The sequence below is a fragment of the Bombyx mori genome, chromosome 28 (assembly GCF_030269925.1).
Source record: "Bombyx mori chromosome 28, ASM3026992v2".
NCBI classification, from domain to species: domain Eukaryota; kingdom Metazoa; phylum Arthropoda; class Insecta; order Lepidoptera; family Bombycidae; genus Bombyx; species Bombyx mori.
In genome coordinates, this window is record NC_085134.1 from 699,248 (window position 1) to 716,456 (window position 17,209).

Sequence of the window (17,209 nt, forward strand, 5' to 3'; positions counted from 1 at the left end):
CTGTTAAGGTTGCTGGTACTAGGCGGACTTAATGCCTAAGGCATTCTCTACCAGTCACCCAAAGGTAGTGCAGAGTAAATAGTGGTAGGTGCAATGAAATTTATATTAAATTACAAATACATACACAATATATATACACAATCACATATACATACACACATAAATAAGTACACACATATATACATACATAAATAGTTTATATAGTATTAAATATTAAAAGGAATATATTAATAAATTCAATTTTGTTGTTGGAAATTTCAGAATGACATTATTCAATATGCTCTGGAGAGCTCGGATGTCATCGACCTTTTCATGGGCTTTTAGATTAGGGGAATAATTTAATTACCAAAATTACAAGCATTTAGTTTCTCTACTCACTGGTGGTAGGACCTCTTGTGAGTCCGCACGGGTAGGTACCACCGCCCTGGCTATTTCTGCCGTGAAGCAGTAATGTGTTTCGGTTTGAAGGGCTATGGCAGCCGTTGTAACTATACTGAGACCACAGAACTTATATCTCAAGGTGGGTGGCGCATTTACGTTTTAAATGTCTATGGGCTCCAGTAACCATTTAACACCAGATGGGCTGTCAGCTCGTCCATCCATCTATGCAATAAAAAAAAACTCAATTTGCTGTTCTAATCTGTTTTAGATCCGCACAGTATTGTATGGTATTGTATAATGGTGTCTTATTTATTCTACGAATTAATTTTATAAAAACGTCAATAAAAACCAGACTGGCTCTTATATCTATTAAGAATTTTATGACCATGAAATTATAAGGAAACTTGAACCTTAGGCCGCGCTAAACAGTGATCAAATTTCCCTGATAATTCATCGAAAAGCATGCCAGCGATCGTAAACTTTATGGCTCAACGAATAAGGGTCATAAAAAATTACTTTTAAACGACAAGTTGTAACCGATAAGAGAGTTATCATTGGGTGTTATCAGCCGCAGACTTAGGGCAATACAACTAAGCCTATGTGATAAAAACTGTCTTGGACTGCGTTAACGCTTTCGCCGATCAATGAGCTAATTATTAATGGTCGCAATGGACTGATGAGTTGGAAGATATGTTTGCTTTACGGGTGGTAGGACCTCTTGTGAGTCCGCGCGGGTAGGTACCACCGCTATGCCTATTTCTGCCGTGAAGCAGTAATCCGTTTCAGTTTGAAGGGTAGGGCAGCCGTTGTAACTATACTGAGATCTTAGAACTTATATCTCAAGGTGGGTGGCGCATTTACGTTGTAAATGTCTATGGGCTCCAGTAACCACTTAACACCAGGTGGGCTGTGAGCTCGTCCATCAATCTAAGCAATAAAAAAAAAGTGCGTGTTTGTAACATTTACTCATCGAACCCTTTGTCGCAAGCGACGGGTTCGACGAGAACGATGACCGGTGCTTGAGGTAGCTAAAAGCACCGATAGTGGATCGGGAGGATCCGAAATGACGTGTTTGGGGCGACGTCGACTGTTCACCGTTCTGTCCGCAGGACCGGGAATGCTCGATCGCGTTAAAGTTAACTCAAATTTGTATGGAGTTGGAACAGCTTCTGTTCGTTTGCCGCTAGGGGCGCTGTTCCAACTTCATACAAATTTAAGTTAACTTTTACGGGATCGAGAAGTTAAATAACTCGCAATAAGCACACAGGCGGTGATAAGTGGGGCGGGAGAGTGCCATGCTGAATAAGTCGAAAAGTCACGAAATTTATTAATACGCTTTTATTGGCTTGGTATACGTAACGGAATCTTTGCACGTCATTTTCACAGACCTCAAGAAACCGATTAACTTGAAAACTTGCAAACGCATCGAGGACCGATGATGATACATGTTTAATGATGTATATATAGTATGATACACTGTTGTCCACGCATCGAACGCGTGGACAACAGCGGCGGGAGACGCGGCGGACGGGGGGGCGCATCAGCTGATCGCGATCGCCGACAGACTCGATCAACAGCGGACGTTTCGACCGCACATAAGAATTTAATGTTAATCTCCAAATTTATAAAGTACATATTAATTATTATAAAGCGAGTTGTATTATTGGAGTTTTATTAACATTAGTGGCGACCGTGACAGGACTCGAACCTGCAATCTTCGGATAAACATCGAAAAAAAACGGATAACGGTTACGGGAATTTGAATTTACGGAACAAAGAGATTGGATTGGATTGCTGCTTATGCTGCCTTCTGCCCTGGTGAAGTGAAGACTTTGCTGAGGACTGCTGGACGTCTGGCGGGATACCCAAGGGAAGTTGGCCTTTTAATCCTATCCACTATTTCTCATTTTTTTCCTTTTTAATTTGCGTACGGCTTGCCGCTCCGAAAGCGTTACAAGATAATAACAAGTGCACTATTACTATTTCTTTGTAATTTACGCTTCGGCTATTGCGAAAGCTTGCCTATAAGTACCTATCGCATTCCTATTTTTTCTTTAAAAATTAAATAAAGTTATAAACCCCATTAGATGATGGTTTTAGCTTAAAGTTAAATTACTAGTTATCTGCGCTATTTACTTCCTAGCTAAATATTTTAAAGCTAAACGTAGCTATTTATTCAATTTTGCCCAGTAATTTTTTTTATAGTTCTGCCTACCCTCTAACAAAGCTTACCAACTTCTAACACCTAAAATTAACGTTACATATTTCCAGATATTCTCTGGCGTAGTGCTAGGCTTGTGGTTGGCGAACCCATCAAGCAATCGAGTGGTAACTACGGTAAGGCGGCTGGATCACACCGCAACGGAACCGTTAAAACTGGTTTGACCATTTCATTGTCTTGCCTAGTTCATTGTTCAATTTATTTATTTCTTTAATTGGCCATGGAAGGAAAAGAGACTTTAAAGGAGCTTGTCAAAAAGCGTAGCATAGTCAAAGGTAGGCTGACAAAATTTAAAGATTATTTGAATGTTTTAACCCAAGTAGGTGCGAAAAAGATAACTAGCATTCAAGTCAAAGAGATATCTTTGCGGGTTGATAAATTTCAAGAATTACTGTCGGATTTTAACGCCATACAATCAGATATTGAATTACTGTCTTCAAATGAGGATGAACAGTTAAATGAGCGGGATTTTATTGAATCACAATTCTTTTCTCTTCTTTCCACGGCTAAAGAATTGATTGAATGTGCGAATTTAGAGAAGAGGTCATTGCATGACGAAAGTATGTCCAATCAATATTCACATCCCATGAATTCTATAAAGTTACCAACTATAAATTTGCCGAGATTTGACGGGAACTATTTGAAATGGTTAGAGTTCAGGGACACTTTTGATTCCCTCGTTAATAAAAACGACTCGATTCCATTAATTAATAAATATCACTATCTCAGATCAAGCTTAGAAAGTAGTGCCGCTGTCGTTATTAGATCAATTGAGTTTACCGCTGACAATTATGAAAAGGCATGGCAAATTTTATGTAATCGTTATAATAGTAAAAATATATTAATAAATAATCACATTAAGTCATTACTTAACATTGAACCAATTGTGAAGGAATCATTTAAAGCATTGCGATATTTAATTGATCATTTATCGAAAAACTTGAGTTCTTTGCACACTCTAGGGCTTCCTACTGATCAGTGGGATGTCTTGTTGATATTCATAGTTTCAGCAAAGTTGGACTCCACCACTAGTATAAAATGGGAAGAATATAAAAATAGTCTATCGGATTTACCATCTTTGGATCAGTTTTACTCGTTCTTACGTAACCGAGCAGATATCTTGGAAACAACGCATTATAATAGATTCGATAAACAGGAACATAATAATTTTATGCACTCTCAAAATAAAAGACAGGTGAAATCTTTTTTGGCTGCTTCGGATGCAAATACGGGAAAATATCAATGCGTAGTTTGTAGCCAGAACCATTTTGTTTATGAATGTCCGAAGTTCAAACAAATGAACTATGATGATAGAATGTGCGAAGTAAAACGGTTAAAATTATGCACTAAGTGCCTACGTAGTGGGCATAATAGTTATCAGTGCCGTTTAAAAGGTTCTTGCAAGATATGTAAAGGTAGACACAATACTTTGGTTCATAAAGATAGCATGAATACGTATTCAGAACAAAGTGCAAATAGTCAACAAAATGAACCAGTTACGTTATCAGCTACGACGATGACTCATACTTTGTTGTGTACGGCGCAGGTAGTAATAGTTAATGAGTTGAAAAATAAAAAGGTTAAGGCACGAGCATTATTGGACACTGGTAGTCAATCGTCATTTCTGACCGAAGCTATGAGAGAGAAGTTAGGGTTCAATGAGAATTCCAGTGAAACCTTAAAGGTTTGTGGTCTTAATAATATTAAAACTAACATTTTAGGAAAGTGTGTCGTTCAGATTAAATCTTGTTTATCGACATTTAGTACTCCAGTCTCTTGTTTACTAGTGCCAACGATAACAGGTATTTTACCCAGTGTCGAAATAGACGTTTGCGAATTAGATATTCCATGTGGTATACAACTAGCAGATCCAAGGTTCTTCCAGCCTTCCAATATAGATATGCTGTTAGGAGCTGACATATTTTGGAACATTATTGGGACAAATCAAATTAAGTTAGGGTCTAATAAACCTACTTTGCAAGAATCACAATTAGGGTGGTTAATAGCCGGCCCACTCAGTATCAGTCAATCCAACTCGGAGGTCTATTGTTATTTCAATCAGTTTTCAAATATAGATAATTCCCTGAAGAAGTTTTGGGAGATTGAGGAACTACCTTCAGAGACAAAAACATACTCATTAGAGGAACAGTTTTGTGAAATTGACTTTATAGAAAACACGACCCGCTTATCCGACGGTCGGTTTTGTGTCCGTATGCCCTTAAAAGAACCCGAAACTAGTCTTGGTGATTCATATTATATGGCTAGAAAACGTTTCTTAAATTTAGAATTAAAATTAAATAAAAATCCGAAACTTAAGGAGTCATACACTAAATTTATTGATGAATATAAGGAATTAGGTCACCTAAGTGAAGTAGATCGCCCAAGGTTTGGCAATTACCTTCCGCATCACTGTGTGCTTCGCGAGAACAGTGAAACGACGAAATTGAGAGTAGTGTTTGATGCCTCAGCCAAAACATCATCTGGGAAGTCATTAAATGACATACAGGCTGTAGGTCCAGTAGTGCAGTCTGATTTATTCTCAATTTTGTTACGTTTTCGCGGTCACCGATTTGTTCTCTTAGGGGATATTGAGAAAATGTACCGACAAACGGCCTTGCATGAATCTCAACGTCACCTTCAGTTAATTTTGTGGAGGGATTCATCTCTTAGTACGGAACCAAACAAGAACGATAATTTAAAGATTCTACAATTAAATACAGTTACGTATGGGTTGGCCAGCGCTCCGTTTTTGAGCACCAGATGTTTATTACAATTAGCTAAGGAGTGTACTGACGACACTATCGCGAACATAATAAAAAATGATTTTTATATTGACGACCTGAATACAGGTGCGAATAGTGAAAATGAATTACAGCACATTTATGTAAATGTTAAGAGAATTTTGGATTCAGCATGTTTTCCCTTAAAAAAAATTCGTACTAACTGTTTGCAGGCGCTCGATTGTGATGATACTGTATTCGACCCGGTAGATTTGACTAAAGAATCCAGCGTGCTAGGTTTGAATTATTCTCCAAAACTAGACATTATTCAATTTCCTTCGAAAGTGGAATCGTCACCGCAAATTGTTACAAAGAAAATCGTAATAGCTACTATTTGTAAAATATTTGATCCGTTGGGATTAATTTGTGCATGCATTATTAAAACTAAAATATTTTTACAGCAATTGTGGGTCATTAAATTAAATTGGGATGACCCCATACCACAAAATCTATTAGATACGTGGTTAAAATTTATTTCTAATTTGCACTACATTTCTAATATTAAAATTAGCAGAAATGTTCTTTGCAATACCCCCATGTCAATAGAATTGCATTGTTTCGTCGATGCGTCACAGAAAGCATATGCCGCATGTGTATACTTACGGTCAATAAATGACGAAAACGAGATTACTGTTAGACTTTTATGCGCAAAGGCACGAGTTGCACCCTTAAAACCTATTACTATACCAAAATTGGAATTACTCGGTACTTTGCTGGGAGCTAGATTATGTGATAAAGTTATACAGTCATTACGATTTAACATAACTTACAAAACTATTTGGACAGATTCGACAGTTGTCTTAGGATGGTTAAGAACTGATGTAAGAAATCTAAAAATGTTTGTTTGCAATAGGGTTAATGAAATCAACGAGTTAACAAGTACTTTTGAACACAGACATGTACCTACGAATATGAACCCAGCTGACTTGGCCTCAAGGGGGGTCGAACCCCATGACCTTTTGTCTTCCTCTTTGTGGTGGGAAGGTCCTTCTTTCCTGAAGAAGGAACGTTTAGAATGGCCACAGAATTCTTTCGTAGTTCAAAACTTACCTGAGTTAAAGGTACATTCGTTGATAGCTGCAGTAGACAATTCTGATGACGGTAGTTTATTTATAGATTTCAAAAGGTGGAGTACCTTTTAGTTTGAATAAATTAAGTAGAACATTTGCGTATGTGTTACGTTTTGTTAACAATTGCAATAAAAACAAACATAAATATTCAGGTCCTATAAACTCAGATGAAATAAATGAATCAGTGATGCTACTTATAAAAAAATGTCAATTGCAATCGTTTTCATTTGAAATTGGGTTACTCAAGCAAGGAAAACAACTGCCACAAAAGAACAAATTGCTGCAGTTGACTCCTTTTGTAGATTCAAACGATATAGTTCGTGTGGGTGGTCGTTTAGGAAACTCAAATTATAATTTCGATAAGAAGCACCCTATAATATTAGATTCAAAACATCATTTTACCAAGTTATTAATGATTAATGAACATATACGGTTGTTCCACGCAGGTCAACAGCTGCTGTTAGCGTCAGTGCGTGATAAGTACTGGCCTATTGGCGGAAGATGTTTAGCACGGCAAGTAGTTAGACAATGTATTGTTTGCGTTCGCCTACGAGCGAATACGATGCAGCCAATAATGGGTCATTTACCTGAAGCGCGTACAAATGCTTATTTTCCTTTTTACTCGTGTGGAGTTGACTTTGCTGGACCTTTCATGATTAGTAACCGAAAAGGTCGTGGTAACCGTATTACTAAATGCTATTTATGTTTATTTGTTTGCCTCAGTACAAAGGCAATACATTTAGAACTGGTGAGTGAACTGAGTACTCAAGCTTTTATTTTATGCCTAAGGCGTTTTATATCACGTAGAGGTAAATGTCATGAGATTTTTTGCGACAACGGCAGGAATTTTGTGGGTGCAAACAATGAACTAGGTAGGTTGCTTAGATCCAGCCGTCAGACTGTTAGTGACTATGCTACTTCTGAAGGAATCAGATTTGTATTTAGCCCCGCATATTCCCCCCACTTCGGTGGTATATTTGAAGCTGGAATTAAATCAGCAAAATTTCATTTAAAACGTGTAGCTGGAAATGCTGCTTTGACGTTTGAGGAGCTAGCAACGCTGTTTACGCAAATTGAAGCTATCCTTAATTCACGTCCGCTGACTCCTCTCTCGTCCAATTGTACTGATCCTTCTCCTCTGACCCCAGGCCACTTCTTAATTGGGAGACCACTTACGTCTATTCCGACGAAGCCCATCACTGCTACTAGACCAAACAGATACGAGCTTATTGAGAAAATAAGGCAGCACTTCTGGGAGCGATGGCGCCGGGAGTACATCTCCGAGTTGCAGCAGCGCACCAAATGGCGCACGGGGCAACAAGGCCTCGCCTGTGGGGACGTTGTGCTTCTGAAGGAAGAAAACTTACCGCCATTACAATGGCGGATGGGGCGTGTGTGTCGCCTCTACCCAGGGGCCGATGGCGTCAGTAGGGTGGCTGACATCACCACTTCGAGGGGCACTATGCGAAGGGCCATCAATAAGCTATGTCTTCTGCCCACTTCAGAATCTAAAGATGATCACGAAGCAGAGAGAGCCGTCTCTTCGATCTCGTCTACTTTTTGAAAGCCAAGGCTTTCAACGCGCCGGAGGATGTCCACGCATCGAACGCGTGGACAACAGCGGCGGGAGACGCGGCGGACGGCGGACTAGAACTTATCACGGGACCAGTTAACGTGGCGTGATCGTTAGTAAGTATTTATTTATATTGTTATATCCAAACCGGAAGGGAAGATGTGTCCGTCTCGTCATAGATATGGATTTTTATTTTTTGTACAGGAGAAAATCGCCGGATCCCCACCCGTCCGGCACGTGGGATATGTGGGAGTTGAACCTCACCAAAAGTTCCTGCCGCTCACAGCCGGCGTCCTGTCCTGGACCGGGCTGGAGCCCAGTAGGGGCCTGTGAGACGGGGGACAGGGTTGACGCAGAGCATATTACACCCATCCCGCATGATAGAAATGGATGACAGGGTACTTTTGCTACCCGCGCTACTTACAAAATAGCTTAGGTATTCCATTCATTATCATATTATTACGCACTGATACAACTTTTAACCCAAAGCACCGGTCATCGTTCTGGTCGAACCCGTCGCTTGCGACGAAGGGCTCGGCCAGTAAATTAGCCCATAGACACACCCACTGAGTTTCTCGCCGTATCTTCTCAGTGGGTCGCGTTTCCGATCCGGTGGTAGATTCTGCGAAGCACGGCTCTTGCTAGGGTTCGTGTTAGCAACGTCATCAGGTTTGAGCCCCGTGAGCTCACCTACTACTTCGGTGAATCTAAAATAGCCTAGGTTACTAAAATATGTAGGAAAATAATAATAGAACAACAACAAAACCGGACGTCTCGCCAAACAGGCTACGACGAAATCACGAGCCGTATATACATACTTTTAACTAGATAAATTTGCACACTTTGAACATCAATAAAAATGCTATAATCTTGTTATCACGACACGTGTCCGGACTTGATAAGAGGTTCAGATGTTTCGTAATATACCTATTAATGATATAGTCATTTGAATAAATAAATAAAATGCGTCGTAAATCGGTAGATGAGCATTACGCAGATGGTCATAGATGCACACGGCTACAGCGTAAATTGAGGCCTGAGCTCAGTCTTCATTTTTTTGCATAGAATGGTGGACGAGCTCATGGCGCATTTGGTGTTAAGTGGTTACCGGAGCCCATAGACATCAATAACGTAAACGCTGCCACTCACCTTGAGTCATGAGTTATGAGTCTCAGTTTTTACAGTACAACGGCTGCCCCGCCCTTCAAACCGAAACGCATTACTGCTTCACGGCAGAAATAGGCAGTGTGGTGATACCTACCCATGCGGACTCACAGCACGCCCAAACACCAGAAATTACGCAAATTATATATTTGCGGGTTTCATTTACATTACACGATGTTATTCTTTGGTCGTGGAAATCGTTCGTGAAGATATGTTAAGTACGTATTTCAATATAACAATTAGTAGCTGCCGGCGGGATTCGAACACGGGCACGGTCGCATCGCTCGATACGATTGCACCGGGAGTATTATCCTTTAGGCCACGACGACTTCATATTTGTGCAACAGATATCTTAACTTTCAAACTGTCCTATGATACGGTCCTCGTCGACGAGAAACTGGAGGCCTCAGGCTACCAGCGAATAAGTAATAATAATAATAATTTATTTATTTCTCTCTTAAAGGTATACTAGAGGATGGTACTATTTTTTTTTGATAACGCCATCTTGTTGTGTCTTTAAAGCAGTTAGTTGCTCTCAATTACGAAAAATAGTATTATTATTCGCCAATAGATGTCGGGAAGAGTCATAAAGTTGATTATAATCGACAAAGTTGATTATTGAAAACACGAATAAAACGACATTTTCTGAAAATAAATCGTAGCTAGATCGATTTATCGCCCCCGAAATTCTCTGTATACATTTTATGAAAATCGTTGGAGCCGTTTCCGAGATTCAATATATACCTATACAAGAATTGCTCGTTTAAAGGTATAAGATAAGATAAGAGTACAAATATAAATAGAAATTACCTTATAATATATTTTGTAAACCTTCGAAAGAGCTGTAGTCTGTGCTAGGTTCAAAGACCTGTATTACTGATCTCCAGGCTCCGTCCTTCTTAAGACAGATTAGGTTGGGTTAAGTCGTGATCACTAATAGTAATCACGTACGCCGAGAAGTAGGTATTTCGAAGGCAAAATAAAATATTTGGGTACAGGGGTTACTTAGGACGTTTTTGCGGCTTTTTTGGTACGATTATCCATTCACGGTGTTCCTTGACGTATCTTCCCTCAAACGGAGCTAGAAAACAATTCTTAGCGGCGAGCATCGTCATAACTGATTGAAGTCCTCGATAAACGGCTTTTGTTAAGATTAGGAGCCACAGTAATAAATAACTAGATTAAAGTAATTAAAATTAGGATGTTTGAAATAAATAAAAAAAACATTTTATCGACATACTTTCATAATGTAAGCCAACGCATTGTTCCGAAACTATTTAGTTTCACGTATTTATAGAAAACTATTAAAGCTGTGTGTGTGTGTACGTAGCACGCGTTCTCTCCGTGTGGCTTCTTCTTTTGCTCAACAAGCCCGTACGGAAATTGATATACGCAAATATATATGGGCGCAAACGCCACTATTGGCAATAATTAACATAAAAAAAGATGTGTGGTGTCGTGGGACACCGGATAGGAACGAAGTCCCATATAAAAAATAAAGTATTACGAGAAAAAAATCGCGCGGTGAAATATCGCTGTGCGGAAAACAAGGCCTTATTCCACGGACTTTTTCTTACGGTTTTACTATCACTTTTTTTTTCAATTCGGTCGCGCAGCAAAATCCCTATCTCCTCCAAGCCTGCCGTAAGGAGCTTCGTTCCAATAATATATAGTTTAGTTTATTCTATGTTAATATTTATTTATTATTAGCAAGATAAGACTGTTATTCTACCATCTATACTAATATTATAAAGAGGAAAGATTTGTTTGTTTGTTTGTTTCGAATAGGCTCCGAAACTACTGGACCGATTTGAAAAATTCTTTTTCCATTAGAAGCCGACATTGTCCCTGATGAACATAGGCTACTTTTTTTAATTTTTTTTTATTTTATTTTTTTAATTTCATGTGTGTTTTAATGTTTCCGAAGCGAAGCGAGGGCGGGTCGCTAGTATTTAATAATTAGCAGACACTGTTTTGATGTGAAAATGTTCAGAATATGATTATTGTTAATATTATTGTTTAAAAACACAAATGACTGTATAAATAATTAAATACTAATAAAGCATAAATATTAATAATAATTGATATTATAAATAACAGTAATTAATTAATGAACTATTGTAATTGTTCTGCAAATGATGTTGGCGCCATCTATTATTAGGCTAAATAATAACAATGTTAGTTTATATTAGTTAAAAGTAATTTATGTAAAATAAATTAATTGTGTCATTGTCTTTTACAATCAAAATAAAATTGTATTGTATTTTGATTGTAAAAGACCTTATGTGTGTAAACCCTGGCTTAACGCCGACATATACTTCTAGCGCGAAATTGTGTACACAAACCAAAAAATCTTGGTCTTGGATTGAGCATCCTGTATGTTTTAAGGCTCTCGAAGTCAACTAATAGATACAACTCACCTGACACCAGGTCGGTGATATTTTGCTGTCGATCAGACGCATATCCGTCATGCTCATTGGATATATTTGACCCGAGTAGACGCGATATCTGAAAGAAAAGTAATAAATCAAAATCAAATAAAAGATTGTGGTAATTTTGCATAGGCACAATTGAGAAGGGCCGTGTTATTATCAAGGAACAAAATTCATTGCTTATTGGAGAAAAAATGACTGTAAGAAACATACTATTTAATGCCAACATATGTCAAGTTTGCGAACTATCACTCTTATACGAGTATAGAAGTTAGATGATAAACTAATAGGATTATCAAAGTTTAAAAGAATCCAGAGCAGTCGGTAATGGCTGATCTACGCTTCTGTTGTTACCGATATGGTTCTCGTTGAACCCGTCGCTTGCGACGAAGGGCTCGGCGAGTAAATTAGCCCATAGACACAGCCCACTGAATTTTTCGCCGGATCTTCTCAGTGAGTCGCGTTTCCGATCCGGTGGTAGATTCTGCGAAGCACGGCTCTTGCTAGGGCTCATGTTAGCCACGTCAGGTTTGAGCCCCGTGAGCTCACCTACCAGTTCAGTTAATTTAGAATGACCCCTGGAGGTTACTATAATATGTAGGAAATAAAAACAAATGACTGGGTAAATGGTATTTTTGGAACTCGCCCTAATCATCTGGAAGGCAAACAGCTTCACAGAAAGTGGTGGAATAATATAAGGTTTTGTTGAAAGTGTTTACAACATACTTTAACATTATCACATTCTCGGTACCTACTCGAGTTAAAGTGCCGGTTAATATCCTCGAAGTTAATCTAATTAGGACATTTGGTAGCGTTATATAATTTACCTCAATTTATATTGTTAATCAGCTATTCCAATTATTTAATTGTTTGTTTTAAACTGGCCAACGTTCGTTTGGAATCGAATTCTTAGGACGTTAATCATAATTGAGTCTTAATGTGCATAATTAGGTTCTACAATTGAGGAATCAAACTAAATATAAATTGTGCTATTAGAAAAAAACACATACGAGACTAGACACCAATCGGGATTCAAAACCGGACCATTGGTGGTCATTTCTGAGTTTAAGTCTCAAATTCTCGTGGGCAATAGATACAATTTGCTCTATTTTACTTGTGTTCATTGCTTACCGGAGCTCATGGATAAGGAAAAGGTCGCCGCAGGTCCTCACAGGTGGGTACCACCATCCTGTCTATGCCTGCGCCGATATATCCTGCGTGCCAGTTTGAATGGATAGATAGACAAGAGTTCAACTTTATGTCTTAAGACGGATATGCATGTAGTGGTCTTGGGTAACCGCTTAACATCAGGGTGGCCGTGAGTCTGTCTGCCGGTCTGATCGAATAAAATAACGTCAGCTTATAAGCGCAATCTAAGAAGTGACATTAATCTCAACTCACCTTAAATATAATGGAATCATTATGAACATGCTGGGCAGTATGATGAGGAGAGTGAGGAGTCTACACAGCCTCAAGGGTGTTCGGTAGCAGGACCGGCCGCTGAGGGTACATCGGCGCTGAGGTGGGCGGATTATTGGAAGACCAGCTGTAGATATTGGTGCTTGTTTGTGAATCAGGAAGATGCAAGGCTTTCTCGGGATTAGACTATGGGATACTCGGGGGGTTTGGCGAATTATATACAGCAGGCTATTGGAAAAGAGCCATCGCTTTCGTCCACAGTGCGTCTCAAGATATAATTTGTATATTTAATTATACAATCGTTGTCTGAGGTGAACTCCTTTAGTGTATTTCGCAAGAGCTTTGACCTGTCGCTTTTGTAATCTTTGTTTCATCAAGCTCATAGCTATAACCAGTAGCGTAACGGTTATTACTGGTGGTAGGACGTCTTGTGAGTCCGCACGGGTATGTACCGCCACACTGCCTATTTCTGCCGTGAAGCAGTAATGCGTTTCGGTTTGAAGAGTGGGGCAACCGTTGTAACTATACTGATACCTTAGAACTCATGTCTCAAGCTGGGCATTTAGGTTGTAGATGTCTATGGGCTTCGGTAACCACTTAACACAAGGTGGGCTGTGACCTCGTCCACCCATCTACGCAATAAAAAAAAAAGATCCCGAAATTTCCGGTGTTCCAATACTCAACGTCAACTCCAAGTCCTTCTTTAATCTGACAAGTGGTCTTTTTGGCGGGAACGCGAGGAGTGAAGTTGTGTGATTTGTTTTATTTTGTCTATTTAGTGTTTCTTGAAGTTTAAATGGGCAATAAAAGTGGTTTATTAACTGTTTAATATCTATGAAAGCGCACAAATGGGGGAAAATGAAACAAAGCCGCTGGACGTAGCTTCTCGGGATTCTCCAAACAGCCCACTGAAAAAATCTCAGTAAATGACCATCATTTTACTGAGATTATGTTTCATCCCATATCATTTCATCTCATTTAATTTCATCTCAGTTGATTAATATCTTAAAATAATGATATTCATTTCATTTCTCTCCATATTATGATTTTTCATAAAAATAAGAATATGAAATTAAAATAAGACATGACTTAAAGGTCTTAGTTACCGGGTCATAAAATCCCTTAAAAAAATCTGACAGGTAGTAGGTTTATCTAGCTTACCTTCTAAAGGCACTAATTCTTGAGGGTCCATGGTTGGGCGCTTAATGTTCACATCACAGCCTCAGTCGCTTGAGGTTCGTTCACTTCTCTTACTTCGCAGTCCGAATAAGTAGCGTTGTAGTATGAGGCAACTGGTTTAAAATTGACACGATTTAGATTCATTATCCGTAGACAAGTAACACAATAGAGTTCTTGACGTTAATAGGCGGCCATTTTGGATCTTTAATCTGATAATGTCAGGCGACTAGACCGCACGCGTCGTTTATCACCCCAACAGGATAATTTTATCGTTATTTGTTTTAATTTTATGTGAATACGAAAACACACCTAAAAATGTAAGTGCTTCGGCTACTAATTTAGTTTTTGGTCGCTTTTATTTATTTGATTAAATTATTGATTATTTCACTAAATTATAGGCCTAATAAGCAACTTAATTATTCCAGTTCCTTTTAATTAATAAAAATATCTTGATTCTATTTTTATTGTTTATATCCCTCTTAACTTCATTGTTATGCCCCCCTTATTCCCTTGGTCCTTGACTTTACAATACAGATATTTTCTGTGTTAAGTAAGCCAGCTGAAGGTTTTTAGTATTTATGAACTTTGTGAATTTCGTTTGCTACTTTGGTGTTTTGGTCGAGTTCTGAAGACATGGTTTTATGATGTTGTCACTAACGTGTTGAATTCATGACAAATGTCAAGTAGAGAGAGAGAGAGAGAGAGCGAGAGAGAGAGAGAGAGAGAGAGAGAGAGAGAGAGAGAGAGAGAGAGCGAGAGAGAGAGAGAGAGCGAGAGAGAGAGAGAGAGAGCGAGAGAGAGAGAGAGAGAGAGAGAGAGAGAGAGAGAGAGTTCATTGCACATAAAAAATTATTGAGCATTGAAAATTCTATAACATATACCTATTATATAAATACTATGCATGCGTGTGTGCGTCAAATACATGGTATGTATTGTGTGTAATGTTTTCATTATTGATTTAATGCATTTCTTCATAATATTTTATGCATTATTTTAAAAAAATTTTAGCATTGTGCACTTCTTCTCTGTATTCTCTATAAGTGTGGAAAATTTCATACTCCTCCGTCCGCGCAATTTTCGTAAAAAGGGATACAAAGTTTTTGCTTCACGTATTAATATATATAGGTTGATAATAATAATAAACTAATACTTAATAAAGTAAAACTCAATCAAAGCTTTTTTGCAACTATGACATCACTTAGCAACTGCGTGTGTTAATACAGAGCTTATGATATCCTAGCGTGGTGATTTATCTAATCACTGGGCCTATAATAAAACCTACTATGACGCGAATTATGTACCACATATATACAGGGTTTTATTGTTTTTTAATACGCTTTTATTAGCTTTTTTTTATTGCTTAGATGGGTGGACGAGCTCACAGCCCACCTGGTGTTAAGTGGTTACTGGATCCCATAGACATCTACAACGTAAATGCGCCACCCACCTTGAGATATAAGTTCTAAGGTCTCAAATATAGTTACAACGGCTGCCCCACCCTTCAAACCGAAACGCATTACTGTTTCACGGCAGAAATAGGCAGGGTGTAGTTGTAGGTACCTACCCGCGCGGACTCTTAAGAGGTCCTACCACCAGTAAAAAAGCCTCATATAATGCGTATGCTAGTACATAACGGACATCTTTCATCCATTAACGGTGCTTTTAGGTACCACAAGCACCGTCCTCGCCGAACCCTTCACTTGCGACGAAGGGCTCGACGAATAAATTAACCCATAGACACAGCCCACTGAGTTTCTCGCCGGATCTTCTCAGTGGGTCGCGTTTCCGATCCGGTGGTAGATTCTGCGAAGCAATGCTCTTGCTAGGGCCAGTGTTAGCACAACTCCTGTTTGAGCCCCGTGAGCTCACCTACACGTTAGGGCGAAGCTGATATAGCCCTATCAGCATAAGTAGGGGGAAAAAACGGTTGGTAAGCCAAATTGAGACATTCAGTTATCAGCTTCGAAGCGATGTGGATTTAAGGAATTTTCCTCGGACCTTCTTTCTTCAAACACAAGACGTTATCATTATTATCGTATTATCAATGTTTATTCAAATTCTATTCAGCGTCTGCGCGATAAGTATCTATGAAATGCACAATTACATAACTTTTTACCTCACAGGCTTTACTGGTGGTAGGACCTCTTGTGAGTCCGCGCGGGTAGGTACCACCACCCTGCCTATTTCTACGTGAAGCAGTAATGCGTTTCGGTTTGAAGGGAGGGGCAGCCGTTGTAACTATACTTGAGACTTTAGAACTTATATCTCAAGGCGGGTGGCGCATTTACGTCGTAGATGTCTATGGGCTCCAGTAACCACTTAACATCAGGTGGGCTGTGAGCTAGTTTATCCATCTCAGCAACAACAAAAAAATGTAAGACACCGCGGCCTATAGACATGGGTGGGATGGTTTCGTACCAGAAGGAGGCATGTTAGTGCTGCGTTATGAGAGGTCTTTTTTGTTATATACCATCCGACTTCGGAATTACAATAAACCTGGTAAATTGGTAGTGTAAGGGGCTATTCCAGCTACGCCCAGATGGGTAGGTGAGCTCACAGGCTCAACTTAAGTGTATTTGCTAACTCTAGCCTTAAGAAGAGCAGTGCTTCGCTTAATCTACCAACGGATCGGAATCCGAATTTATTAATGCCAAAAAAAAGGATCGAAATCGCGACCCACTGAGAAGATCCGGCCAGAGATTCAGTGGGCTGTATTTATGGGTTAGTTACAAAATCAATCCGCATTTCACTATCGATCGTTGACTCCGTGATATAATCGTATGACTTTTACGAGATAGGCGGCAGCTAGGCTCTTCCACTGGCTTTGCTGACGTCCATGAGCGACGGTGACCACTTACCATCAGGTGGGCCGTATGCTCGTCTGCCTACAAAGGTAATAAAAAAAATGCATTATGTGCTTAGTAACAGACTCTTGTGCATGCTCTCTGTTTTATCACGATATATGTTAGCTATCTACAATAATACGCTAT

At 39.1% G+C, this 17,209-nt stretch overlaps 2 protein-coding genes across 6 annotated transcripts in view; one reads left to right on the forward strand and one right to left on the reverse strand.

The window, feature by feature from the left end:
- Positions 1-17,209, reverse strand: part of LOC101740032 (uncharacterized) — a 35,972-nt gene that overhangs the window by 15,384 nt on the left and 3,379 nt on the right. For 2 of the 3 annotated variants that reach the window (XM_012696646.4, XM_038021131.2), the window contains exons 2-4: positions 14,202-14,332; positions 13,023-13,167; positions 11,610-11,697 (exon numbers count right to left, since the gene is read on the reverse strand). In XM_012696646.4, coding sequence (XP_012552100.2) covers positions 11,610-11,697; positions 13,023-13,167; positions 14,202-14,232 — 264 coding nt within the window. In that variant the 5' untranslated portion in view covers positions 14,233-14,332. Of the gene's footprint in view, positions 1-11,609; positions 11,698-13,022; positions 13,168-14,201; positions 14,992-17,209 lie in introns of those variants that run through there. The other variant, XM_038021129.2, reaches the window with a different exon arrangement.
- Positions 1,898-11,732, forward strand: LOC134201585 (uncharacterized). 3 transcript variants are annotated; one of them, XM_062676725.1, is made up of 3 exons: positions 1,898-8,141; positions 8,230-8,461; positions 9,653-11,732. In XM_062676725.1, the coding sequence occupies exon 1, from the start codon at positions 2,823-2,825 to the stop codon at positions 6,522-6,524; it is 3,702 nt and encodes a 1,233-aa protein (XP_062532709.1). In that variant the 5' UTR covers positions 1,898-2,822; the 3' UTR covers positions 6,525-8,141; positions 8,230-8,461; positions 9,653-11,732. The 3 variants fall into 3 exon arrangements, with proteins under 3 accessions (XP_062532709.1, XP_062532708.1, XP_062532710.1); XM_062676724.1 differs by having other exon boundaries at positions 8,230-11,732; XM_062676726.1 differs by having other exon boundaries at positions 1,913-8,141; positions 8,230-11,732.

What these genes read in the sequence shown, in the direction of transcription:
- LOC134201585 (XM_062676724.1), top strand. Translation starts at nt 2,823, where the DNA reads ATGGAAGGAAAAGAGACTTTAAAGGAGCTTGTCAAAAAGCGTAGCATA.